At 43.6% G+C, this 27,885-nt stretch overlaps 1 protein-coding gene across 2 annotated transcripts; it reads right to left on the bottom strand.

Moving 5' to 3' along the window:
* Positions 1–526: 526 nt before the first annotated feature.
* BLVRA (biliverdin reductase A) lies at positions 527–26,219 on the bottom strand. 2 transcript variants are annotated; one of them, XM_028751034.2, is made up of 6 exons: positions 26,099–26,219; positions 25,370–25,489; positions 23,750–23,847; positions 21,328–21,435; positions 20,775–20,946; positions 527–653 (listed from the first exon to the last, which is right to left on the bottom strand). In XM_028751034.2, the coding sequence occupies exons 1-6, from the start codon at positions 26,215–26,217 to the stop codon at positions 542–544; spliced, it is 729 nt and encodes a 242-aa protein (XP_028606867.2). In that variant the 5' UTR covers positions 26,218–26,219; the 3' UTR covers positions 527–541. The 2 variants fall into 2 exon arrangements, with proteins under 2 accessions (XP_028606867.2, XP_028606873.2); XM_028751040.2 differs by lacking the exon at positions 527–653 and adding an exon at positions 13,035–17,312.
* Between the last annotated feature and the right edge of the window lie 1,666 nt (positions 26,220–27,885).

The raw sequence follows: 27,885 nt of genomic DNA, 5'->3' as shown, positions 1-27,885 counted from the left end.
AAGGAGAATGTTAGCCGCTTTGAGACTCCTTAGGGTAGTGATAAAGCGGGATATCAAATCCAAACTCCTCCTCCTCCTCTTCTTCTTCTTCTTCTTCTTCTTCTTCTTCTTCTTCTTCTTCCTTGAACAAAATTACTGTCTGCCTCTAGCCGCAATAATTTATTTAAATTGAGACCTTATTGAAGTCACTTGGTGCCATTGATTTTAGTACATCAACCAAATTGGAGTGGTTTTGCACAATGACATTGGCCTGGACATATTGACATAATTATCAAATTAAAGGAAGAAATGAAGCCACCCCTCTGTTTGTTCTAAATAATTCATGGCAACAATCAAATTGGGAATACATTTCTGACAAATTCCAGTTAAGCTCTTTATCTCCCCCTCAGCAGATGGTTGTGTTTCTACCTAGAAGGGAGGGAAGAAATCATGTGAACTCTGGAAAAACCCCTCTAAGCTTTGATTAAAATGGAAAACGGCATAAAAAAGAAATGAAAGCATTTTGGAGGACTGAAAAGCTCAGTGTCTTGTGACCTTTCTATCATGAAGTCCCACAGATTTTTAACTCATCATTTTTAAGGTAGCAGATCAATGAAATCCTTACCACAAGACTCATGGCAGGTTGGGACAGGATGAAAAGTATTGACACAGATCTGTAGGAAAGATAAATTTAACAATAATCAGGACTGTGTGTTAAGCAGGAGTACTGAAAAATCCTTATATGCTTGAAATTGAAAATGTATGGAAAACCTGTGCCAAAGTGGCTGGATAAGAGTGGGTGAATAATATTTCTAATGCTTGGAGAATCATGTTGTCCTTGGGATTCAGTGTCCTGCCCCCCATCATTATGCAATATAATACATAAATCAATCAATCAATCACAAAGTAAATTATGCAAAATAAGGGAATTACCGTATACAGAGTTGTTCAGTTTGCTTAATTTATACAGGTCACAGGATGCACTGTTTCTACACAAAGAATTAGGATGGCCTGGGTACACCATTATAGTTATTTTAAGGCAGAAGATTACTGTATTTTTCACCCTATAGGGCGCACTTTTTCCCCTCCAAAAATGAAGGGGAAATGTGTGTGCATCCTATGGGGCAAATGCAGGCTTCAGGAAGCTATCCGCAAGCCTTGGGAGCCCGCGGGAGTCTTTGAAATCGTTTTTATCTTTATTGTACTGCCAGCAGATGGAGACTTGTTTCCTGTAACTTTTGGGAACTCTGTTGGTAAAACCATTCACTTATTTGCAAAGCTAAGTGTCTGTGATTTATTCTAGCCTAAGTATTTTCACAGGGAACATTTATTTAAAGGTAGATGAGGGCAGATGCAAATTCTAACCAAGTATTAATGTGCTTGGAGCAATCACCATTTTGCTGCTATGAAAGAGTAAGGATCTTTCTCCCCAGACTCTCTCCAGTAGGCTTTCTCATTCAGCCTTATGAATTCTAACACTGCAGGCAGGCACTTAGAGAGCTTTTCCATGGGGTTGTGCTGGCCCTGGAGGCAATGACTGCAGTAGCACCAGCACAATATGCAGGACCTCGCACACCCTGCCAGACCCAAAACTGTCACTTTTCAGATCTGAAAGGCAGGCAGGCAAGCAGGGAGGAGGCGGAAGTGGCTCCACTAGAGAGACTCATTGCCTTCAGAATGTGGAAGGTGTCCAGTTTTTCAAGTAAGATCTGGGACACTCATTGCAGAGGCACAAAAGAAGCAAAGAAAAGGGCATTGTCCTTCCTTGGAAAGACACTTAGTTCTACATGAGTGCTAATTCTTGTCAGCTCCCTTAGAACGGAGGATTCTGTCAGCACACGCAGGAGAAGGAGGTTTCACATCAATTGCCAGGCAACTAATGTGTGAAGAGCAGCTGTGTTTCTGACTCAGCCAGGATCAAGAATGACCCCCCTTCATGCTTTTCAGATCATTTCAATTAGCCACCTGAGTGACATTAATCATCCCATCTCCTCTCTCTGTAATAGAAAGACGTTTATATATAATCTGATCTAATGTTTGCTCCCAAAATATGAGCTGCCATTTTGAAACTGGCTCAGAACCATCTCTGCTTTTCATCCACCAGGGACAGAGGATGAAAAACAAGAGCTGATTGGACTGCAATTTAAGTGGAGATTCCATTTGTATTTTCTGTCTCTTTTCCACTGGAACAATTTCATTTGATTCTGCTCCCAGGGTAGTTTCCTTGATAATGACTTTACTTCTGTTTTATCTAAGCAATTTAGGCTGCAGTCCAGTAACCCCATTGAATTTCATGGGACTTGCCTCTGAGTAGACATAGGATTGCACTGTAACTTAATCTAAAGCCATTACTCTCTTCCCTCATTCCCTTTCACTGGCCTGGGCAACAGAAACATTGATATCTCTGGCCTAAGAAATCAGGTGACAACTGGGGATGCCCTCTTTCCCAATCACATTCAGCATCCAGGCCTTCTCTTTTGACTGGCAGAGCCAGTATCTGTTACTGCAGTGGTTTTCAACCAGTGTGCTGTGGCATCCTGGGGTGCCTTGAAGGATGGTCAGGGGTGCCACGGGCAACACTGGCCTCTGTCCCTCTTTTCTTCCCTCCTCTGATGTCCTCTCACATCTCTGCCTCCCAAAGGCTTGCACAGCTGTTGCAGCAGCCCTGGCTACAAGCTCCGCAGGTGAATGGTGCCTCTGGGGCTGGCCAGGGGATCTGGTTGCCAGGAGCTGAGGCAGCCTCAGAGCAAGCAAGCAGGTGAGGAAGCCCAGCCGGCCAGTCCACCAAACCTTGTTGTTGGGAATGGATAGACAAATGGGAGGGCAGGCAGGCAGGGAGTCGCTGTGCTGGCCTTTCATGTGCTGCCTGCCTGGGAGCTGAGTGTCTGGTGCTGACCTGGCAGTGCCCGCTGCTGTCACTGCTGGCCTTTGGCCAGACTCTGTTGGGCCACTAAGGCTGGGGGCATCCCAGTGTGAGGAGGCGTCTCTCTTTGTCAGTTCAGAGACTAGGGCGGCGGCAGGTTGTACCATGGCAGATGGTGTGTAGTTGAATGTTTGAATTTCCTTCAGATAAAGAACTCCGTGAGTGTTCATGACTAGCATAACAGAAGGAAGACTAAATGAGAGCCTTCCCCTGGAAGTGCTAGTTTTCTATATGCAGAGTGTTGTTTTTAATATAGAGGGCATCCAAATATTTCCTCCCCCAACTGCATTCTAAATGCTGCCGTTCACCATCACGGAGGAGTGCCATGTAGTATATTGTATTCTGCATTTCAGCTCTAAAGGTATTTTAGAGGGCATACTTGTAAATCAAAGTGTTTTTTACCTTCCCCCCATCAAAACATTGTCTGCAGCACCCTCTGGTGTCACATTTTAATACAGTGGTACCTTGGGTTATGAACTTAATTTGTTCCGGAGGTCCATTCTTAACCCAAGACCATTCTTAACCTGAGGCGTGCTTTCGCTAATGGGGCCTCCTGCCGCTGTGCCGCCACTGCATGATTTCCGTTCTCATCCTGGGGCAAAGTTCGCAACCCGGAGCAACTACTTCCGGGTTAGTGGAGTTTGTAACCCAAAGCGTTTGTAACCTGAAGTGTTTGTAACCTGAGGTACGACTGCTTGGCAGGGGGTTGGACTCGATGGCCCTTGTGGTCTATTCCAACTCTATGATTCTATGATTCTATGACTGTAATGCATTATGAATATTAAAAGTAGGATGCCATGTGTCCATATAGTTATCAAAACCATTCCTTAACCCTTCCTTAACATTAAAAACCATGAGTGTAGATCTGCCCTGGGTCTCCTGCAGTTTTATTCCTGCTGCCTTCATTAGAAACAATAGAGCCCTGTATTGGATATTCAGAATCCCCCTCCAAAGTTGTCCTCAAAGGGCTGTGCTGTGTTCCCACCTGCCAAGAGAAACAAGCTTGAGCCAATGGTCACAATGCACTGTGGGGAGAAGTGGGCCTTTCTAGTATGGGGAAATCAGTAACAAGACCAAGAGTATCAAATGAGCAGTTGATTGCACACATAAAATATTATTAATAGTGGCCGCATTTAGACTGGCTAGTGACAGCTGAACTAAATCTATAGAGGAGAAACAGGATCAGGGCAGAAAGAGGAAGAAGAAACATTCATGCTTGTGCTGTAGTAGAAGGCAAAAAATGTTAATTCCAAATAAAGGAAGGGAAATATGCAAGAGAATGCTTTGCTGAGAGAAAGTGACTCTGTTTGAGTCTGCTGCCAGGTTGATAAGGGCAAGAAGGGACAAATTCTGTTCCCCTGCATTGCCACCCCCCTCCAGATCACAGGGTGTTTCTGTGTGAAGCGGGTAGCCTCCTCTACTTGTGAAGGTGCCTCACATGACTAAGAACCTCGATTCTGCAAAGTCCTAAATTGCATGAGGAGCCTGTGTGAGTCACCCTTCAGGAGAGTGGAGCTGAGCACACTCCTCTCCACGGATCCCGGTTGTGTGTAGAGTTCACCTGTTCCAAGCAGAAGGAGTGTATGTGGGTGGGGTTCTTTTTCCGGAACTCAAAGTCGTCCTTGCCACCAGGATATTGCCTGTGGCATTGTGCATTAGAAGGCTTTAGGAATAGAGACTTGGAGGGAGAATACAAGGCTGTCTGTTGCCTTGGAAAAGAGGTGCCAGAACTCACTATGAATTCCTCCCTTCTTCTCTTAGAATGGCTCCCACCTGAGAGGTGCTGGAACTGAGTTCTGGTTGGAAAAAAGGCCTGAAGAGAGAGGCAGGGGAGAAAACTGCGGAAGGAAGGTGGATGAGCTAAATAACACTGACTAACATTTTCATGGTTGGATCGCCTCTTAAAGGCTTTGTATAACTCTCCAGCAGTTTGACTTTCACCTCCAAAGTCTTCCATTGTCTCCTGAGACAGGAGACAGACAGATGACAATGACAATCCAATGAAGGTTTTTTCCTAGAGCATAGGGAGAAGCAGCACCTACCATAAGTCCCTAGAAGGATTGAAGTGTTTTTGCTCACGGCTGCTGAGTGACAAATGTGGGATGCAAATGAGGGTTAATGTGCACCCTGATGGATACTAATACAGTGGTACCTCGGGTTACATACGCTTCAGGTTACATACGCTTCAGGTTACAGACTCCGCTAACCCAGAAATATTATCTTGGGTTAAGAACTTTGCTTCAGGATAAGAACAGAAATCGTGTTCTGGCGGCGCGGCAGCAGCAGGAGGCCCCATTAGCCTAAGTGGTGCTTCAGGTTAAGAACAGTTTCAGGTTAAGAACAGACCTCTGGAACGAATTAAGTACGTAACCAGAGGTACCACTGTAGGTGCTAATGGATAAGTACCTATCAGAGATGTGTGGTGAAATTTTTCATAGGGGAATAGTTAGGGGGTCCCAAGAGTCATCTAGTCCAACCGTCTGCAAGGCACAAATCTCCACTCAAACATCCCTGGCAGATGCCTAAAAACCTTCAATGAAGGAGAGTCCACAGCCTCCCAAGGAAGTCCATTCCCTGGCCGGTCAATCTGCCAGTTCCTAGGAGCTTGCAAAAAGAAAAAAAAGTTTGGCTTTGCTTTGTTTTTTGAAAGAGACAACCCCAGGCAGAAGCGTGGATCCCCCCCCCCCATTAAAAACCCATTATTAACACACACCCTTTCTTCCATCTCCCTTTCTATGATTGTGTTGTTGTTGGTTGTTGCATGTTGCTGCTGATCCTTCAGGTTCTGGCAGATTGGGGCTGGGGGTTTATTTTATTAAAACACCATGCTTTCAAAACACACACACACACACACACACGAGAGAGAGAGAGAGAGAGAGAGAGAGAGAGAGAGAGAGAGAGAGCGCTAGTGAGATATTACGGTTGTAGGGATCTTGTCTTCCACCCCACCCCCCACCCCACAGGCACTTCAGGCTATCTGACTGCTCTTCCTTAAAAAATGAAGGCGAAGGGGCTGCAGTTGTGCTTCAAGCAGCCGCTTCCTGCTCAGACGTGTGTATTGCTCTGCAGGCTTGTTCAGTTTTGCCGCCTTTATGGAGGTAATGGGGGGGGGGGGGCATGCTCGCACATACAGGAGCCTGGAGACACTGGCTAAGCAGGTACATGGCAAGGTCCTGCTGGTATGTATAAAATGTTTCTCATGGCTTCCAGCATGGAGCTTCCTTTTGCCAGGGCTCTGCAATGGCCCACCAGTAAATGGCCTTGGATGGACTAAGGACACTGCAGGGAGGAAAGTATTTGGGGTTTTTAAGGGTTTGCATGCACCTCTTTGCGTTGTTGGGAATCATGTGTGCTGGTTCCCTAAGCTTAGTTGATCTCCCCAGATATCATAGAGTTTAGGAATTAAGCCAGTTAGGGAGATGCTCATAATGAAAGGAAGACTGAGAAGCAACCCTTGAGGTTATCTCTAAGCCCTCCCAAATGATTCTAATATGGACCTATTTTAAATGTTGGTGGCACAGAACATTCAGAAAACAACTTTTAAGACACACTTAGGCAGTTTTTGAAAAGTATGTGACCTATTTGTTGCATGAATTCTGAGAAGCTCATTAACTAGTTTAAAAGATGATGAGTATGAATGAATAAGTAATACTCTAAAAGCTAATGCACTATCATCCTCATCTCCCTAGCATTTAATGGAATGGAATATGAATTTTGCCGGTTCTGCCCATGGGAAAGGAAGGCATTCATCTCTCATAATTCTGAGTGACTTCTGCTGACCCAGTGCTATATTGCAAAGAACCATTTTTGGCCTTTGGAGAAATGATCCCCTTGCATTTCAGGCCTTCAGAAACAAACTGCATCAACTCATATTTTCCTAGAATGGCTCACCCTTTCTTTTGCTGTAGAGAGAATGTAGACCAACACAAATATTTACTATCCTACACAGTAGGGTTGGTATTGGGGCCATTACATCTGGAACAGAGGAATTTAAATAGTAGTCATGGCTGTTGTAAAGATTACTGAGTGATCAAGTAATGTTACCAGAAGCAGCTTGGAAGATACTGCAACTAGGAATGAGTCAAAATGGGGAACACTTTTCATGAAGATATTTAAGATGCTTTTCAGGGAATTTCTGTGAATGATAATTAAAGAGTCCACTCATTCAGAGTGAGGGCAATGCTTCCTCTCCCCACTCTGAGTTGATTATGCAACATCATGTGATAGTGTGACACCATCCAAATCACTTTGTGATCCCTGATTGGCAGGGACCACATAGTGGTCAATTTCAGCTAGGAACAGCAGTGAAAAAAGGAGAAAAGGGAACTTGGGAAATATTTGGAGAGCCTACAGAACATGACTTTTGCAACATATTCATTTGTCAAAGTCCAGTGCTATGCTAGCTGCAGGATGACAATCCTACCAGTAACGTTTGAAGATGAAATATGGGTGAGCTGCCAGTGTGGATACTTTCCATGCCATTAGGTATACGTCTAAAGTTGTTATGTCTGAAGCATTATGAAAAGGATGTTTGCAACCCTTCCTCGTGTTCTGCTCTGTAGAATAGATAAGACTTTGTAACAGCTAGTCTGTCTTTTGGGCATATAATTAATTAGAAAAAACACAAATGTGCAATAATCCTGCTAGTTTGAGGAGAGCTTTGCATATAAAAGAGTTCAGATTCATTCCTCGATATCTCCATTTTTTAAAAGAGCCTCGGATAGGAAGACTGGGAAGGACTCCTGCAGCAGATCCCAGAGCACCACTGCTAGTCAGAGGAGATCATACTCAGACTAAGAGCCCAGCCCAGGCCTCTCCAGAATTAAGTCCCACGGAGTTCAGTGAGGCCGGCTCTCGGTAGGTGCAGATTGCTGTGTAAAGCAGTCTGAATAATGCCCTGTATACTTGCATCTCAGCAGTTCTCCTTGGAGCTTGCTGCTGTTTTTCCTGTTCAGAGAAGCTTGGTTTGCCCTTGGCTTTTGCTTTATGTTGTCTTTCTGGTTATCACCAGGTCCTAAATCCTGCAAGCTACCGTATTTATGCAAATCTAATGTGCCAGCGAATCTAATGCGCACCTCAGTTTTCAAAACCTTGAAACCAAAAAGGTATTTGCTGGCACCATCAAATCTAATGCGCTCCCTAAATTTTGTGACGTACTTTGGCCAAAAAAAGGTGTGCATTACATTTGAGTAAATATGGTATATGAAAAATCTATAGCTACATTGGATTCATGAAGAACTGTGGAGAACAGCTAGAAATAACTCTAGGGCCAGAAAGCTGAACATGCTCAGTGTAACTGAAGCACAGACACTAGAAAGTCTAAATTGTCCTCCTGTGCATCTGGGTTTGGTGGAATGGTCAAATGTACAAGTTGTGGCTTACAGAGATGTGTAACAGTAGAACAGGTATGACTATTATCCATTCAACGATAGTGAGAGTCAGCATCTTCCTAGCAGGCTGTTCCCTGGCTGTTTGGTAAGCATCTTTCTCTCTTTCTTTGCCTAAGGCCTGTGGCTAAAAAAGCAAATGACAAAGTTGGTTTTTCCCTTCTCAATTCTGCTTTTGTAAAAAGCAGCAACCACAGTTTTAAGCCTAAAGGTGTTTTGTACTGTTTTGATTGTGGACTCAAGTCCCAGAATTGCCAAAAGCCACTGCACACTGGTTTTGGATCTGCAAGATCCAATGGGTTCTGCCTCAGTACCACCCTCAAAGATAGCCCATGCTGGTGGCATAATTTTATATATACAGTGGTACCTCAGGTTACATACGCTTCAGGTTACATATGCTTCAGGTTACAGACTCCGCTAACCCAGAAATACTACCTCGGGTTAAGAACTTTGCTTCAGGATGAGAACAGAAATCGCATGCCAGTGGCACAGTGACAGCAGGAGGCCCCATTAGCTAAAGTGGTGCTTCAGGTTAAGAACAGTTTCAGGTTAAGAATGGACCTCCGGAATGAATTAAGTACTTAACCCGAGGTACCACTGTATCTGTTTCTAAATCAGAACACACCCACACACTAGGAGATTGTATTAAAAAAACCCACTTCTTAAAATGAAGGAAGTTTGTTAGGAAGAAGAGAATAGTTGAAGTAGAGAACGCAGCTGTTTTGAAGGCTTTCCCTAATGCAGTCTGAAATATTTCTCTTAATTTATTATGGTGCACTGAAGTCTTTCCATCTATGCCTGCACTGACAATCTGGTTTGATTATTATACAAATTGTGACACAACTGTGACACAACATGGCAGTGTTTCTGTTCAAACAGCCAGCATCTTCCTGGAATTTCCGATTCTGTTCCTCCTCCTCGTTACCGTTCTGGTTTTCCTTGCAACAGACACCCAGGATTTAATGACCACTGAGCATGCTCAGTTCTCTTTGGACTGTTAGTCGTCCGTCCCCCCCCCAAATATTTTCTGTACTTCTGTAATCCTTGGAGGTGGGGGGGTTCTCCTTCAGCATGCCAACAGTTCCCTTCTGTTCCACAGCAGCCGCCTTTTGGCCACATTCCTATAAGCGTTCATCAGCTGAGTTCCATTAGAGCTCATGTTCTATTTTCTGTGTTTCATATTTAAAAGCATTCATTTTTAAAAATCCTGTTTCCTGACTGTTGGTAATGGAATGACTGTTTGGATGATAGCCAGAAAAGCTGTGCTGAGTGTATAAATTACATTAAGATGAAAACTCCTGTTATGGAAAGCACAAGCTCTCTTACAGGAAATAACTTGATGTGTGAACGCTAGATCAGCCTTTCTCTCAGCTTTGGAGTCCCACATGTTGTTGTCCTACAACTCCCACCATCCCTAGCTAGCAGGACCATTGGTCAGGGATGATAGGAGTTGTAGTCCAACAACATCTGGAGACCCAAGGTTAGCCAAGTTGCTGCCATCTAGATGTTGCTGGTACCCCAACTCCCAGGATGGTGGGAGCTGGAAGCCAGTAGCAGCTCAAGGGGACCAGGTTGGCTACCCTGTTCTAGATCAGGGGTCAGCAAAATTTTTCAGCAGGGGGCCAGCCCACTGTCCCTCAGACCTTGTGGGGGACCGGACTATATTTTGAAGGGGGGGGAATGAACGAATTCCTATGCCCACAAATAACCCAGAGATGCATTTTAAATAAAAGGACACATTCTACTCATGTAAAAACACGCTGATTCCCGGATTGTCCGTGGGCCAGATTTAGAAGGCGATTGGGCCGGATCCGGCCCCCGGGCCTTAGTTTGCCTACCCATGTTCTAGATAGATGATCATCATCATAAACACACTAGACAGCTTTGTTGAAGTACTAGATGGGAGCAAGAATCAGTAACAAAACCACCCCTTCCGCCTCCAAGATATAGAAAGCCAACAAGAACAAATGGTCTCTTTGTCACCACTGCGAAAAGAGAAGCTACAGGGAACCAGGCAGAGGGCCTTCTTGGTAGTGGTACCCACCCTGTGGAAAGCCCTCCCATCAGATGTCAAGGAAATAACAATTATCTGACTTTATCTAAGTTAGGGAAGTTTTTAATGTTTGATGTTTTATCACTTATTTATTTATTTATTTTTCTGTTGGGAGCTGCCCAGATGGGCGGGGTATAAATATTGTTGTTGTTGTTGTTGTTGTTGTCACCCCTTTCCTTGCAAAAAGGACATCCCTGGTTGGAGACAAAGGAAATGGAATACTGATCCGTGCTTGATATCCAGCCCTGAAACTCCTAATCCAACCAAGTCTGACGTGATCCAAAATAATTACAATCTGAGGTTTGAAGTCTGCCCAGTTGTTGAGAGCTGTTTTTACATGGAAAAACATAAATCACCACAGCTGACAACACATGGTCCCAGCAGGGACGCAAAAATCCAATTTGTATGGAAATTCACTGACCCAATATTCCCTAATGGGTAATCCTTCAGGTCAAAGCTGATGGACTCTAGAAAGACACCAAAAGGAAAGGGCAATGCCATTTTCTCTGTGATAAATAATTCAGGGACAAGGGGGACGGGACGGCCTGACAGAGACCAATTAGATCAGATGATGAATCTAATTGGACCAGTTCTGCGGGTGGGAGGCCATCTTGAGAGGATTACCGTTTTTTAAAGCTGCAGCTTATTTCAGTTCGTATCAAAGTACACAGGACAACATTAGATATACAAATGTAAGTTAAAGCACATAGGAAGAATGAATTGTTGACGAAAGTGAAGACGGGGGAATTGTCTCTTCAATTAGACTTAAAGTAGGAATGTTAAGGATAGTAGGAAAGCATATGCTGAATGAATACTATCCTTCCTTCACTCATGTTAGTAAGTGACGTAGCAGAGGAGATTCCCCTCAATATAGCTGGAAGCTAGTTTACAGATTGGTTTGAATCTCTTAGTTAAGTTTATTTCCTGGTGTCCCCTTTAAAGGTAAAGGTACCCCTGCCCATACGGGCCAGTCTTGACAGACTCTAGGGTTGTGCGCCCATCTCACTCAAGAGGCCGGGGGCCAGCACTGTCCGCAGACACTTCCGGGTCATGTGGCCAGTGTGACAAGCTGCACCTGGCGAGCCAGAGCCACACACGGAAACGCCGTTTACCTTCCCGCTGGTAAGCGGTCCCTAATTAAAGGATTAAAGGGTGTCCCCTTTAATCCCTCTTAAAAGAAAGACACAAGAGTCTTTCTGAGTAAAGCAACAAAAAGTTTACTCACATTTTAGTTCACAATTTGATCCCTGAAAGGCAGGCTTTACTTGGTAGTTACATAAACAAACCGTGAGTTCATCTCATATGGAGACTGGACTCATGTGCTGCTGGCTGAGAGCCAGCAGACAACAAAATTACATTAAGACTGAACAAAAGGGCTTCAGGAGAGCAGCATGGCAGCAAGCAAGACAAGAGAAAAACCACAGCTGAGAAGATGGCTGCGTGACTTGGCTGTTTTATGGAGTCAGGCAGGGCCATGCCCATCTCCCCGGTCACATGCAGGGGGAGGATGCTCCAGACCAGTGGAAGAGGAAGTTACACTGACTGGATGTCCCCCTGCCTGTGCTCACGTGAGGGAAATGAGACATGTTGCCTTTGACTGCACCAATGGATTACATCCCACACTTATTGGATGGTATTCAAGAAAGTTTATTCAGAACAGGCTCATTAAAATTAACGAACATGACTGAATTAGGTCCATTAATTTCATCAGGCCTACTCTGAGTAAAATTTAGTTGACTACCACCCGTGTGTATTATTTTCCTACTGTTTTAAGTCTAACTGAAGAGACAAGTGGAGGAACAGGAAGAATCCTATATATTAATTAAGGCATAGAGAATGGGATGGACTGAGGAACATTCCCTTCTAGGGGAGACAAGCCAGTGGCAAACAGGACAAAAGACAAAAATTTTACGCTTGTAGGTAACGTACCTTTTATACATACTCATCTGTCCTGACAAGCAAGAGGCATCAGAGTTTGTTTCCAAGCCCAATTCAAGATGCTGGTTTTGGCCTATAAAACAGCATAGCGTATTTTTCACTCTATAAGACTCACCCTTTCCCTCCTAAAAAGTAAGGGGAAATGTGTTTGCATCTTATGTAGCGAATGCAGGCTGGGCAGCTATCGCTGAAGCCAGGAGAGCAAGAGGGATCACTGCTTTTGCTGCGCAGCGATCCCTCTTGCTCTTCTGACTTCGCTTTGCTGGAGAGGCACTACGCAGAGAGGGAAAGCTGCGCAGCGCCCCTTCAGCGAAGCGGTAGGAGAAACGGAGCCCCTGCCCTTTCTCCTCCTGCTTTGCTGGAGAGGCGCAGCGCAGAGAGGGAGAGAGTATTTTCTTTCTTGTTCTCCTCCTCTAAAACTGGGTGCGTCTTATGGTCAGGTACGTCTTATAGAGCGAAAAATACGGTAAATCTCAGGACCCTTATGAAACATGCACATTCTCTTTAAACAGGATTAACACCTGTATTTTCAGAGTCAGACACAGGTACTTGGGAAAGGTACAGTACATACACCATGTTTAGTATTGCACGGTACATAGGACTGTGATTTAAGTCAGTGGGGTTCTCCGTTAAGCATATTAGGAAAATTGTCCCGCAATTTAGAGCATTAGCACTTTTAAAGCAAGACTCACCAGATGACCAGATTGCGGGGAGGAGAAATGAAGGAAGGAAAACAAAATGATGAAAGAGTAAATTGAGCTCAGATGTCTTTATTAAAGTCAAGGCAGCACATACAATAATCACCAGCATACTTTATAGCACAATGTATCAACAACATCATGTTTCTGAGGCATGCATCAAGGCATTTCAGTGCATCACATAAAGGGTTCCAAGGAAACAGAGGCGTTTCTGAAAACAAAAAACTGAGGCGGCCACTAAAGGCATACAATGACCAACAATTTGCCTCCTTCAGTTCCATTCATATCAGCAATAAAATATAGTTAAACTGGACAAAGATAGCTGCAGCAACAACATTCCACTTAACTCTTGTCTAGCATTGCTTCCAATGCAATCCTATGTATGTCTACAGAAATAAGCCCTCCATAAATCAATGGGTTTTACTCCCAGATAAATGTGACTTACTTCTGAGTGAACATGCATATGATATCATTTAGGTGCCATCTTTGAAGATCACAGAATGTGAGTGATTTCTCTCTCTCTTTAAAAAAATCAGTTATATATACTGTGCCTTAAAAATTAAAATAAAAAGGCCCTTTGTTTGTAAAAACTGCAGTATTTTTTCAAAAAACAAGGGGCTGGATCCAGAGTGAGTTAACAGAACTTTCTTCCAAGAGAAATCAGTAAGAGTTAAGTCATTATGAACTTGTCCTGATTGTTTAAATGGCACTCATGTTGAACTAACAAACAGTGTAATCCTATACATGTTTTCTTTGAATCCTACTAAATTCAATAGAGTTTACTCCCTGGTAACTGGGTATAGGATTTTCAGCCTTACTCTGGATCCAACTCAAATGCACTACACTTTCCCATGTAAGTAATACCAAATCTCCAAGGCAACAACTGACTTTTTTCACTTCCCTGGGAGGGGCAGGGGAATGGGAAAATATTTCTATATCGTGAAAATTCCCAAGCTCCCTTTGATTCGGGCCAATGGCTTTCATTTTATGTGAACCACCCTGAGACCTTCAGGTACAGGGCGGTATAGAAATTAATTAAATAAATAACAACAATAATTTTGGCCCTATAAAGTTTACACTAAGTGGCAGTTTATAGAATTTTGGCCATTAAAAAAAGAATTGTCTGCCAGCATGAACAAAACACTGTAAGCACAGCAGCATATAGAGGAAATTCTGTTATCTCCAAAAGAGAGCTTCAAGATTACAGAATATGTTGCAGCCCAGATCTATGGTCCTCCTCAATTTTTCATGTCACTCACTGTACACCTCTAGACCATTTCTATGAGTAAAGAGAGGAGCCAGTGATAGTCCAGCAACAGAATTTGCAGTAAAAGTACTTTTAAGGGTCACATGTACTACAGTTTAGGTAGGCTTTCCCTTAAGTTAGAAACAGCAGTGTCCTGACCACAAGGCAGCAGACTTGGGCGACAGACAGATCAAACCTGCAGGGTACAGTAAGGCTATTGCACAGTAGAGTTTCCCAGCAACTGTACCCCATAATAATCAATGGAGAGTGGATGCCATTGGGTTGGTTGGTTTTGCTTCAGGCAATATAACATTGGATTGGCCCTCATCAGAAGCAAAGCAATATGGCAGGGACAGCGACAAACTAGCACCAAAACCATTCAGCAAAGCAGCTGAGAGGCAGTTTTGGTGTAGTACTCCCAAGTGCAAATAGTTTTGTTCTGCACATGCCAGTCTCTTTGCATGCCAGTCTCACAATCAGCCACAGGGACTTGACAGAAGCAAAACAACCAACCTTGCTCCCTTCACAAAGATGCGGTGCTGTTTTATTGATAAGTCAATAAATGCCACAGAACACCCACATGCAGCAACCCCCTCCCCCCGGCACATTTGCAAAAGCTAAGCAGGGTATAGTATGGTTTCATTTTGGATGGGGGACCCTATGTTTGGATTCATGGATTGCAGGGGTTTGGACTTGATGACTCTCAATTCTGCAATTCTATGATTCTATTGAGACACAGAACAGTATCTTGTTTGCACAAATTTCCATCTTGTGACCACAAGCATTTCAAGCCCAATATTGGGAAGTTTTCTTCCATTTTTAAAATGAATATAAATTTAGGCTCCTATTTGCGAGTCAGTGTTTACAAGAACATAGCAGTAATTATAAATGGCTGAATTGATTGGAACTACGGAAAGGATCCTGAAATGCCATCTTATTTAGAGAGTCCCAAGTGAAATAGAACAATTGACTTTCCAAAAATCTTACTTTGACGATAGCGCTTGAGATGTTTTGCCGTTTCAAAATAGATGCAAGACTATAATGGGCAGAAATAACACAGCACTGTGCTAAATGAAAGGCATAATCCTCAGAAGTTTCAGTATACAATCTTCTTTCAGTATACTTTTGAGAATGAACCTCTTTCTTGTACTTTCTATAGCTACTGTATATAACCAAAAATAATTTCAGGTCTACGTTATGCAAATCAATTTTTAGATCCAGGCGAGATTGCTTGCTATGCAGCCACTGTCAATCTATCATTTCTAACACTTCAAATGGGTTTTGTATGTCCTTCTCAGACTCCGCCCCCCCCCCCCGCATATATTCAAATTAAAACTGAATATTAGCAGAGTTTATTGTGCGTTTCTAGGGACAGGAAAATGACCAAGAGCCACTCCAAATACAAGATGTAGCAGAAGCATCGCAAGGCTAACTTGACCCACTTTGTGTGGTGATTCTCACAAATATGCCTCTACATGGTGACAACTGGTACAGTGGTGCCCCGCAAGACAAAATTAATTCGTTCCGCAAGTTTTGTCATCTAGCGAATTTTTCGTCTTGCGAATTATTATTTAGACAAAGGAAACAAAGTCGCGAGACGTTTTCGTCTTGCGAAGCAAGCCCATAGGGAAATTCGTCTTGCGAGGCAACTCGAAAACGGAAAAACCTTTCGTCTAGCGAGTTTTTTGTCTTGCGAGGCATTCGTCTTGCGAGGTACCACTGTATTTATATTAGAAGAACAGCTTGAGAAGAAGCAGGTCACCTGCTATGATCACTACCACCATGTGGAGGCACTCTCCTCACAAAAATAGAGTAGACCCACTTGCTTTATGGCAGGTTAAGACGGAATCAGTCTCAGAAAGGAGCTGGATCAAAGCATGAGGTCTGAAATCTCAAGTTCCAATTCAGCATAAGGCAATTAAGTGTAAAACCCAGTTGGAGGGCAGATTTTTAACTCCAGCCATGTTAAAACTGAGCCATAAGTTCATGGAAGTAGTTCTGCAGCTCCTATACCTGCCTGTCAGCTAGTTAATATGGGTGAGAACTCAACACGATACAGGAAATAGCAGCCACATAGAAAGCTCTCTTGCTTCCAGTAACGCAGAGCAAGATTTTTAAGGATCTTTTCCTCAGCCCTCCCAGCAACAGCCAAAGAGACAGGTGGGCTGAAGAGACAACACAGATTAAGTCCAACTAAACATTCTGTAGATTGGGGCAGGGAAACGCAACATAGGGCTGTCATTTTCTGTGCCTGTAGTTCTGTTGTCAGAAGGTGCTTTCAGAGAAGAGACCCATGCCAGTGGTGGGCAGGGCCAAAGGTAAAGTAGAGGAAGCGAATAAATGTATTTTACCTCTGAACAGCAGGCAACAGATGTGCCTACACCTCTTGTCTTCCACCCAAGCAAAGCAAGAAGTATTACCAGACTTCAAGAGCACATTCTACCCAGGCAAAAGCACTCATGGAGGGCACAAAGCCAGGCCAGTCAGGGGTGAAGGAATATGGCCAGGGAGAAGGTGTGTCCTGGGGAAAGAAAAGAAGGTCGGAAGGGCTGGAAGGCTACATTTTGCCAACTCCTTCACTAAGGCAAGCCAAAAGTGGTACACTATTCACTTTTGCCAGGTTAAACCAAACCTGTAAAGGACATGGGAAACCTGGACTGGCCCAAAATTGTTAGAAAAGTCTTACTGGTCACAATGGAGTGTCTGGCAAGTTAGAAGGGAATGGAAGAAAGAACCATTTCCGGAGGAGGAGGAGGAGGAGGAGCAGCAGCAGCAGCAGTTCTAAGCAGCCCAGCCCCCGACTCCCAAGCAGTTTCAAGAGTAGATCTTTGCTGGCCGCTCACAGAGCCTTTGAATCTCTTCGGCAAGGTCGAGACACAGCAGAATCCGCCTCTTCTCAGCCAGCACTTCCTCTTGGGAGGCCTGGCCCAAAAGCTTTTTGGCAAAGAGGATCAGGTCTTGCATGAAGATGCCAACTTGTGAGCGGGGGGCCTCGGGAAGACTCTCCAAGCACCCGCTTGTGAAGCAGAAGTTGATGGCCTTGTCCCGCTTCATCCCGGGTGCCCTTTCTTCAATCCAAGTCAGGGGCCTGGTTAAAGGAGACGGAAAAGGAAGGGAAACCCAGTCAACCATCTCAGAGGCTGGCTGCAAATGAAGACCTCATAATAAGCCAAAAGTGTGTCGCGGAGGTCAGAAAGTCCCCTCCAATATTAAGTGCTATTCTCTAGCACAGCGCTTCCCAGGCTGTGGGTCACCACCTGCAAGTGGGCCCTGAAGGCTCTGCAAGTGGGTCACAGGTTTTCTGTAAGTAAACCCAAAATAATTATTGCTTGTAATGGTATGAGAAATACATTTTGCTTTGCTGGCATATTATAATGCTATGTCGACACTTGTAATAAAACATCAGAAATGCTCAAATCTTAGTTTAACACTTGGGGAACGCTCTCCGGTGGCAAAGGCCACAAAGTGCTCATATAGGGAGGAGTTGTTGTTTTAATTGTTTTTATATACTAAAAATGCAGTAAAATGGCTACATAAAGTTCAAGCAGGTTTTTAATAAGCCACTCTCATCTTCCTCATTAATAACATTTCAGAGATAACAAAAGCTAAGAACAAATTCACAAAAAGCTTGTGTTAAGATTCAGGCTGCATTTCTGACCCCATTTTTCCCACTCAAGGTACCCAGAAGGACATCAAGAGTAGTTCTGCCTAACTTACAGCCAATCCAGGGATGTGTCAGAAATGCTCTATTTCTCTATTCCAGCAAAGACTTACTGAGTCTGTCCACATCCAGCCCACACTTAAAACCAACTCGGACATAAATGAGAGTGGGCCAAACATTCAGCTCGTGCAAATCCACCCATGTCAATGGAACTGCATCACTGGGAAACCTGGCCCAGGAAGGGAACAGACCTGGAACACTGTGCAGAGCAGCCAAATGCTAAAAGGGTTGCATGACACCCAGAAGCGGCTTGCACAGATGTCTTTGGCTTTGAAAAGACAACACAGGGAATTTCCCCATCCTAAGCAAGCTGGCTGCAGGTGGTTCTGTACATGCAGCAAATTATGAAGACATACATTGAAAAATAACTTGCAGCTTATTAAAGCATATAGAGGAAATGGCAAACTGAACTGGAGAAGTATGCATGCACACGAAAGCTTATACCAGAACAAACTTACTTGGTCTATAAGGTGCTACTGGACAATTTTTTAAAATTATTTGAACACTTGCTGCCACTTCTAGCACCACCTGCTGGTGTTCTTTATCTTTTGTGAAAAGTTACCAAATTACTGCATTTTACTGAAGGCTGCAGCTTTCCAATTCAATCCGTGAAATTAACCCCTACCTCTCCCCTCTGCTTTTCTGACCCTTCTTGTCCCCTTTGGGTTGCAGGATCACAATGTTGCAACATCAACAGAAGACACACCTGGCATAATTGGCCTGCCAGATTCTCAAGCCCAGATCTAACAAGCCTTGGCTCTCTAGTCAATGTTCCCCAGTCTTCTTGCTTTATCACTTGCCAGCAGTTCACAGCTGCCTCCTGTCTCTTGCCATATGTCTGATTTTACCCAGCAGCCTTCCCAATCCCCAACCTGAGAAGTTTCATTCCCCAAATGAGAGAAGCTTGATTCTGCGCTGCTATACCTAGGGCTGTCATATTTCTAGAAGTAAAATTCAGGACACAAAAGTTGTTGAGCATTTTTAACGAAATTCAAAGTTGTTGAACTTTTTTTAGGTAATCAACCTAAAAATCCCGGACATTTTTCCAGAATTCCCCCCAGACGTTATGTTGGTTAAATCCTGGACACATGAGGCCGGGCTACACAGGCTAGTTGCCACTCCTAATAGTGATCTCAGGTAGCAAGTGGCAACAGGATTGTAGGCCAAATGAGGCCACTAAGAGGAAGGTATTAGCATGCTTAGGGAAATCTCATGTCTTGCAAAACTAAAAGAGAACAAACATTAAACACACACAAACATGTCCACTGAAAAATGAATGTGCTCAAGAGCCAAACAATATTGACTGTCAGCTGGAAAAGAAAAACAAGGAAATGTGTGGACCTGAAATGTTTTGTATGAAATGAAATGGCTGGCAGGAATCCTGAACAAGAGCACTCCTACAAGGAGGTGAGGATAAACTGCAACGTTTTGTTGCAGGTTCCACTCTTCTATAATAGATGACAGAACAAGTAACAAGATTTAATACTGACGGCTCTGTGTAAACAGCTGTCCAAATACTCAGTGAAACCAAACCCTCAGCAGTGGCAGCTTTTCAACCAGTCAGCATAGTTGCTAACTCTGTTTTGCTGCCACAAATATTGATGGAAGACCTGGACTCTCCTTGCATCATCTGTTTGGTCATTTGCAGAAAACACGTGTGCAGGCACTCCTTGTTACATCTTCTGAGGGAGAATGCCTTTCGTCGCTTCCCCTTTGTTTTTCTTTTGGACAGAATGGGGGTGGTGGCGGTGGGCTGCTTACAGCCCTGGCCCAGGACATACAGATAGAAAAAGGACTCCAAGTCTAGCACTATTCAGAGTCATCCTCAGCACAGCCAGCTAATATACATTTGTGAGGTGGCAGAGGATATAGCATTATCTTCAAGTGGACAGGAATCAGTCGTGCTCTTTTTCAGAAGTTAAACACTGTCTGCTCAGAGTTACAAACTCCCATCTATGCTATTTGATAAAGGGCTTACTTTTTTGGGAGCCATGCTGCTTCTGAGCCACGGGCAGTTTAAGTGACCTTTTTGGAGAGAGACCTTGGCTCCAGCTCCATGAGAGATTTTTGCCAGTGGAGCTAGGATATGATGCTAGCCAACATAGTTAGACTGTTATGCAATGCTACCATTCCCAGCAGATTAATCTTAGACGAATGACTACACCAAAGACAAAAGCTACTGGGATACACATGGCAGAGGTGCACACAACATGTGATAAGCCTAGTAGAACAAAGGTGGCTGACAGCGCAGGTAACAAACCAGGCCACATGCTACCTAGAAAAGTAGGAAGACAATGGCAAATTCGACTTGTAGGAGCAATTACAACTGGTTCCAGTTCTGAAAATATCACCCAGGATATCAAAGCAAAACCATTTCATGATTCCCTGCAAATGCCTGTCCAATTGTGGTCTTGCCCTATGTCACAGATGCAGAGGAAATAATTTACTGAGACTAGGGCAGTATTATAGATTGAAAGTGTAAACTGTTTATGGTGTTCATTTCAATATTATGGTTTTGTTTTGTTGTACACTACCTTGAGCATATGCGACAGTGGTTTGTAAATTAAACAGTTATTGGTCTGGTTTGCACATTGCACAAAGCCAAATTATGCCGTAGCATATACCCAAGCATATGAGCTCCTAGAGAGATGCTCACAGCTAATTTGCTCCTGCCTCGTCCTTTCTTGGTGCAAAATTTAGATTGCCTGAGCAGAGATTATTTTGGTTGAGGGATGTTGGCACCCACAGTGCCACATGTCACCCAAGTAAGCCAGCAGGAGAAATATTATTGTGGTTAATCAACATTTTCTAGAATTCAATTATACCAACCTATTTTTTGCAGTCTGAAACTGTGCAGTCATTCTGGAGTAATTTCTCTCTTTCTGCTCTTCCCTTGTGGCAGAGACAACAGTGAGGTCCCCAAATAGATCAACTAGCCAAGTCAGGCGAGCAATCCCACTAAAAGCTGGGAACCCTGAGCGTTCTTCGTCCAATGCACCACCTTTAGAAATGAGAAAGAGGACTTTGAACACATGGCTGGAAAAAGAACTATTCTACCTATGGATGGACTCGCTATACTATCAAATAGACAGAATAATTTCAAAGACCAGGTCTGTTTGTACAACAGACAGTAGAATGGACTGCGCCAGTCCAAACTGCAGCTGGGGGCTGGACAGAACCACATTTTTAAAGCTCTCTTACAATAAATAATACTTTTAAATAGAAAAACCAGTGCAGTCAGCAAAGAGGTAGGCCTAGAATCTTTGGTTAAACTGGTCCACGTTTATTCCTTCCAGAAATGGGTGGGTTGATGACGTCTGAAGCACCGGCTGCTGCAAAGCAGGTCAGACTGCATTAAATTAGACAGTCTCCCACAACTGACCTGTGAAGTGCAAGGTTCCCTTCACAAGCTCCTTCCCTGCCACCTCTTTCTTCAGCTGCTTGTACTCCTCAGTCAGGAGTTCAATATGTTCCACGTGGAGGATTTTGCCTGACATGGAGACAAATGAGATTTAATGATCAACAGTTGGGAATGGCATCAGGTTCAAATGCATGGTTGTCAGTGCCCAATCTTCTACAAGAGTGTGAGAGAAGCTATGCACCTTGAGCACCTTCTTACCACATAGCTAGTAAAGTCATAAAATCTCCCCTTGAGTAATTTAGCTGGGAACCCAAGGAAGTAGCTATGCATTCCATTTCTTGGCTGCACTATTTGTTTGTTTGTTTGTTTGTACGTACATACATACATACATACATACATACATATCCTGCCTTTTTCCCTAGTAGGACTTAAGGCATCCTACGGATAAAAATGGCTAAAAACAGAAAAAAACAATTAAGCAACTTCAGATGAAGGGTAGTATACAAATTTAATAAATAATAAAAATCAGTAACAAAAGAGAATGAACTAAGGAATTTCCCCCTGCTTTTTTTCCTAGGAAAGGTGAAATCAGGGGCAACCCAAGAGATTTTGCAGCCTTATATGAAGTACAAGGTGGTGCTACACCCACTCCTCCAAATTCCACATGCAGTACCTTACTGCAATGGGACAGCATCCTCTGTTGCAGTCTAGTCTTTTTGAGGGGGGGGGGGCGGGTCAGGACAGGCCATGTGGTGCACAAAACTTGTCAGCATCTATATTGTGTTTTTAATATTTGATTGGGAGCCACCCAGAGTGGCTGGGGAAACCCAGCCAGATGGGCAGGGTATAAATAAGAAATTATCTTAATTATCTTATGTGAAGCCAGTAGGTGTGGTCATCAGGGGATTTGGGCTGGGTGTTCACTGGTATGTGGATGATACTCAGCTCTACTTCTCATTTAAATCGGAACCAGTGAAGGCAGTGAACATCTTGAAGGCCGTTGAAGGATGGATGGCAGCTAACAGATTTAGGTTGAATCCCAACAAGACAGAAATACTGTTTCTGGGCAACAGGGGGGTGGGGTGGGGTGGGCAGGTGTGAGGTACTTCGTCGTCCTGAATGCAGTAACTGTGCCCCTGAAGGACGAGGTGCACACAGCCTGGGAGCCATTTTGGACTCACAGCTGTCTATGGAGGCACAGGTCCAGGGCGGCTGTCTACCAGCTCCATCTGGTACATCGGCTGAGACCCTACCTGCCTGCACAGTGTCTCACCAGAGTGGTACATGTGCTGGTTATCTCATGCTTGGACTACTGCTTGAACTACCTTTGAAAGTGACTCAGAAAGTACAACTAATCCAGAATGCAGCTGCCAGACTGGTGACTGGGAGTGGCCACTGGGACCATATACCACCGTTCTGAAAGACCTAGATTGGCTCCCAGTATGTTTCTGAGCACAATTCAAATTGTTGGTGCTGACCTTTAAAGCCCTAAATGGCCTCATCCCTATATACCTGAAGGAGCGTCTCCACCTCCATTGTTCAGCCCAGAAACTGAGATCCAGCACAGAGGCCCTTCTGGCGGTTCCCTCATTGTGAGAAGTGAAGCTACAGGGAAGCAGGCAGAGGGCCTTCGTGGTAGTGGCACCCACCCTGTGGAATGACCTCACATCAGATGTCAAGGAGATAAAGAACTACACAACTTTTAGAAGACATCTGAAGGCAGTCCTGCATAGGGAAGCCTTTTGGTGTGTAATGTTTTGTTATGTTTTTATATATGTTGGAAGCCTCCCAGAATGACTGGGGAAACCCAGTCAGATGCGCGGGGTACTATTATTATTATTGTTGTTGTTATTAGTAGTAGTACAGTAGTAGTGGTAGTAGTAGTAGTAGTATATTCTCCAACAGAAGGGAACACTGAAGAAACATTGAGAGAGGTGCTGCCATTGCCTCTCAACGTCTGTTGCCTGAGGCAGTTGCCTCATTTTGCCTAATGGTAGGGTTGGACCCCAGGTGACACATACTTTATACCTTTCTTAGAAACTGAAGCAGTAAAGTGGTTGTCTCTGTCCAAGAGCACAAACTTCTTGCAGCACAGCACAGCGTTCCATAGTTTTCCATTTTGTACCACACCTGTTCCTCATCTGAGATGTCCCCCCACCCCCATTCTGTTAATTTGGAGGGACCAGGGCAGAGTTCCTTTGTCTCTAATAGTTTAGAAGAAAGGAGAACTTTGACATATATAATTTCTCCCATTGTGATGCTGCAGTAGTAGAAGAAGCAGCAGCAGTACTTGTCAAATTCTTCTTTCTGCATAACTATCCATACAGGACAGGATACCTTTGCAACTGTGCTGCCCTGCGACACACACTTTAAATTACAAAGGAGCAGAGCCATGGTGCCACACACTGTTTTAAACAAGCACAGCCTTGGTTTTGCATAATACCTTTCTGCTCTGCCAACTCCCACAGCTCATGTGCTTCTTTTGCAGACAGCGCCAAAGGGTACTCGACAAGGACATGTTTCCCAGCCTCCAGGAACATCCTTACAAAGGAGAAAATGAAATGCGTTACACTTATGCATCTTGCACTTTCAGAAGCTCAGAGCACCTTTCCAAATTATTCCCAGCAGCAGGGTGGATAAAAATAAATGATTTAAAAAATAACCCAAAAAATCAAAATTTTAAAATAAAATGCTTTTGGAGGAAAAATCTTTCTAAGGATAGTTTTCTATTTAAGTTACATTATAGTCCAAAGGCTATTCATCAGGAAATAAGGATTTGTTGTAACTTTTTCATGTGTGCTAAAACTCAGTCTGTGGTGTTTTTTAAAAAAAATGTTTAACCACATCAGTTAACAAACATGGATACATATGCTATAATGTTATTGTTTTAGTTAAATAAATTGTTTAAATTGTTATTAAGAAAATGATTATTTTTCTCCTTCCAATAAAGTACAGCAGAAAAGTTTCCAAATATAAACAGTTAACTTATTAAACCTCACAATAATTTCATAATTATCTGTCTATGTATTTCTAATAGTATAACCAAATCAGGCATTTTTGATATAACTGTAAAAACTACTCTGAAAATTTATTATTCCAAAAATGAAACCTTCATCTGGTTGTAAATATTAAGATTATACTAGCAAGAATGAGTCTTGCTGTAAAAAAATATGATTTAAATCAAGTCTTACTGATTGGTGATTTAAATCAAATCCACCCAGCCCAGCAGCCGTGCAAACTACAATTCTCATTGTTCTTTTGGTGCAGCAATTACAGTTGCAGCCAAAGTCAAACTAGTTTACAGTTTGACTCAACCTTTCATGGATATCAGAAGCATTTCTAGGCGCTAAGGACACTTTTCTCCATACCTTTTTACATTCTAGCATCCATACAAGCACTTCGCATAAACTGCGCATTTATATTGCTGCCTTTCTAGATGAAACACACACACATTAAGTGGCGACCAGGAAAGAGCCGAGGCTCAGGGGGAGCCAGAGAGCAGTGCCAGAGCAGCTGCTTTGCCTGCAGAAGTTCCCAAGTTCAATCCCTGACGTCTCCAGGAAGAGCTGGGAAGAGAATCGTCGTATTGTAGAGTTGGAAGGGTTCCCAAGAGTCACCGAGAGCAACTCCCTGCAATGAAGGAACCTTAGCTAAAGCATCCCTGGTAGATGGCCATCCAACCTCTACTTAAAAACCTCCAGTGAGGGAGGGAATCCGTTCCACTGTCAAATGGCTCTTATTGCCATAAAGTTCTTCTTGATGCTTTCTGTCTGAAATTCTGAAGAGCCACAGTGTGGACAAAGCTGAGCTTGACAGACCAATGGTCTAACCTGGTGTAAGGCTGTTTCCTATGTTCCTATCCCACCCACGTTTTTGGAAGGTAAGAAAATGTACCGTTTAAACTCGCATAAACCATCGTCAACTGATGAGAAGGATAATGCCTAAATAGCAACTGTAAAGTGAGAGTTTTGCTGAAAGTCATTCTGGTCAACATACTCTCTTGAATAAAGGGGAACCGACATTCTAACATCGTTTTTATACTAGAGAATTGGGAAGGCAATACCTGACAGTCTCACTGTGGTTCTGGTTATCTGTACAGACGATGGCAGCAGCGACCTCCTTGCTGTCCACAGCTTCTTGTAGACTTATCTGCTTGACTTTCTGAACATCACCTAGAGGTCTCCTAGTTTTAGCAGAAACAAAAATGAATGAGAACATACCTACCATGAACAGCACTTATGTGGCACAAAAGTGCAGGAGGAAGCAACAAAATTGCTTTTGGAGCTTTTTACTCAATTAAAATGTCACAAGAATAATAAAAAAAGCATAATAAAAACAGATGATAGATAATCCAATTCCATGGGGAATATTTTAAAATGCCAGAAACTTAAAAAGATGATAGAATTAAGATGTTTTCATCTGGTGCCTGAAAGAAAACAGTGTTGGAGCCAGATAAGTAAATGGGGCACCACAACCAAAAAGGCATTGTCTCCAGTTATCACTCATTTTACCTCTGACAAAAAGGGAATAATGAAAAGAGCCTCAGTGGGGGACAACTTGAGATGTACAGCGCTCTAAATCTTGGGATCCAAGCTCATTAGAATATTAAGTTCCTACTCAGCATCTGAAGAAGTAGATTATTACCTATGAGACATCATGCCCATTTTTCGAAAAAATAAAAAAGGCTTATCAAAAGTTAGCTTCAAGGTGCCATCAAGCATAATTGTTTTTACAAGGTATAAATTAGTCTCATTAGACTTTTTTTCTTAAGCCACATAATGAAGCCTCTCACCTAGACACAAAGCCCAACAGTCTGAGATGCTCAGCAGGACTGGAAGGCAAAGGATTCAGCAAGTCCCTGATCCGCACGGATCCTGCAATCCCAATCCCAACGACCACAGTCCCAAACATGGTAAAACCTTCGTGAAAGAGGGAGGGGTGGGGGAAGAAGAAGAAAGGTTACTAGAAGCTTGTTTCTCTCCCCATTATCCTCTACGCTATCACAGAATTGCTGCTAACATTTCCTATACAGATGGTCTAATTGTTTAAAGAGCTGCATTCTTTCAACCCTAGCAAAGTTAATTGCACAGGATACTTCTTAACACCTTTAAAGATTACATCATAATAGTGCACAGAGGGACAACAAATCTATGGCTACAAGAGCTGGACGTTAGATTGTGATGTTTAATTTATGCATTTAAAAAAAAACAGCATTGTGATACCAGCATGTTTTGTGTTTAATGGCAAATTGCCAAGAGGCTCTTGTGTAAGTGATGCATTAATAAATAATAATAATAATAATAATAATCTTTAAACATCAGATATACATAAATGTTGGCCAGAGAAGGGGAAGCTGCAGAGATTTCTGCTTTGCCTCTCGCTGCCAGGACGATCCTTCTGCTCCAACTGACAGCTGCCCTGGGATGCCAGCGTCAAGGGGCAAAAAGACCTGTCACTGGCCAGAGGCTTCCCTTCTAGTAAGGGTCTTTAGCACTGTTTCCTCAGTTAAATGTTTTGATCATAGCAGGATTGTGCCCAATATGTTCTCTTAGATTAAAGGCTGGCCCAAGACATTTGACACCTAAGGCAAACCACAAAATGGTGCCCCCCACCAGGTAAGAAGGGGTGAGTGAAGATCTGCATCAGGAACAAGGGGGGGAATCGAATCAAACTTACTCAATGGCTGAGCTGGGATTGTTGTGGGGGAAGGAAGAGGTCCACTCTGGATCATGCTGGGCAGATGCAGACCCATGGGGCTTCCCCCACCATTTCTTCCCTAGGGGTGGGAAGAGACGAGCAGCACTGTCTACGTGCTAAGAGGCCTCTGTGGCGGAGGCCTGGGGTGGGGGCTGAGGAGGTGGCAGATCCAGCCTCCGAGGAATGCTCTGCAGCTGCTGTTACTACTGCAGTGGTGGGCAATGCATTCCTTGGAGGGCGGATCTGCTTCCCCTGTGGATCCTGCCACCCGAGACAGTTGCCTCACCTTGCCTCATGGATGGGCCAGCCCTGCTCTCAGAGACTCTCAATCCTGTTCCATTAGCAAGGCCTACAAAGTACATTTCCCCTTATAATTTAGGAAGCCTTCCCTTTCCAACAACTTACTTGTAACGTCAACCAATAAGACAACTTCTTTTCAGTTTAATTTGCCAGTTGCCTCCTCAAGCAGACATGTATCAATGGCTCTCTGTGCTCTTCACTTCCTCAGTTGGTCTTCCTGTTGCCTGGATCGTTCTGCCAAGACAGAAGAGTGCTTTGGGTACAACATCAGGTGCAAATGTGGAATGAAAAAGGCTGTGAGATGGGCAGCTGCTCACACAATATGAAGAGTTTCAGTTCCCGTAATCATTGCCTGCACTTGCCCTCTGTAACATTCCAGCTGTTCAGCCAACCCAGCAGCAAATGGCAGGAGGAGAGAGGGCAGCCAGGAGGGCAAGCCGTCAGAAGCCAGGGATGGAACTGGGTACATACCTGGGGAGGGGGAGTAAAGTCCTTCACTTGGGTCTGTGCAAAAAAACACACGAGAGGATGCAGGTAGCAGCATTTAGGACGATGCCTCAGCTTTACAAAGAATTCACTACT

Source organism: Podarcis muralis, chromosome 12 (genome assembly GCF_964188315.1).
Source record: "Podarcis muralis chromosome 12, rPodMur119.hap1.1, whole genome shotgun sequence".
NCBI lineage: Eukaryota > Metazoa > Chordata > Lepidosauria > Squamata > Lacertidae > Podarcis > Podarcis muralis.
The sequence above is the reverse complement of the archived record's forward strand: the minus strand, read 5'-3'. Positions and strand labels throughout refer to the sequence as shown.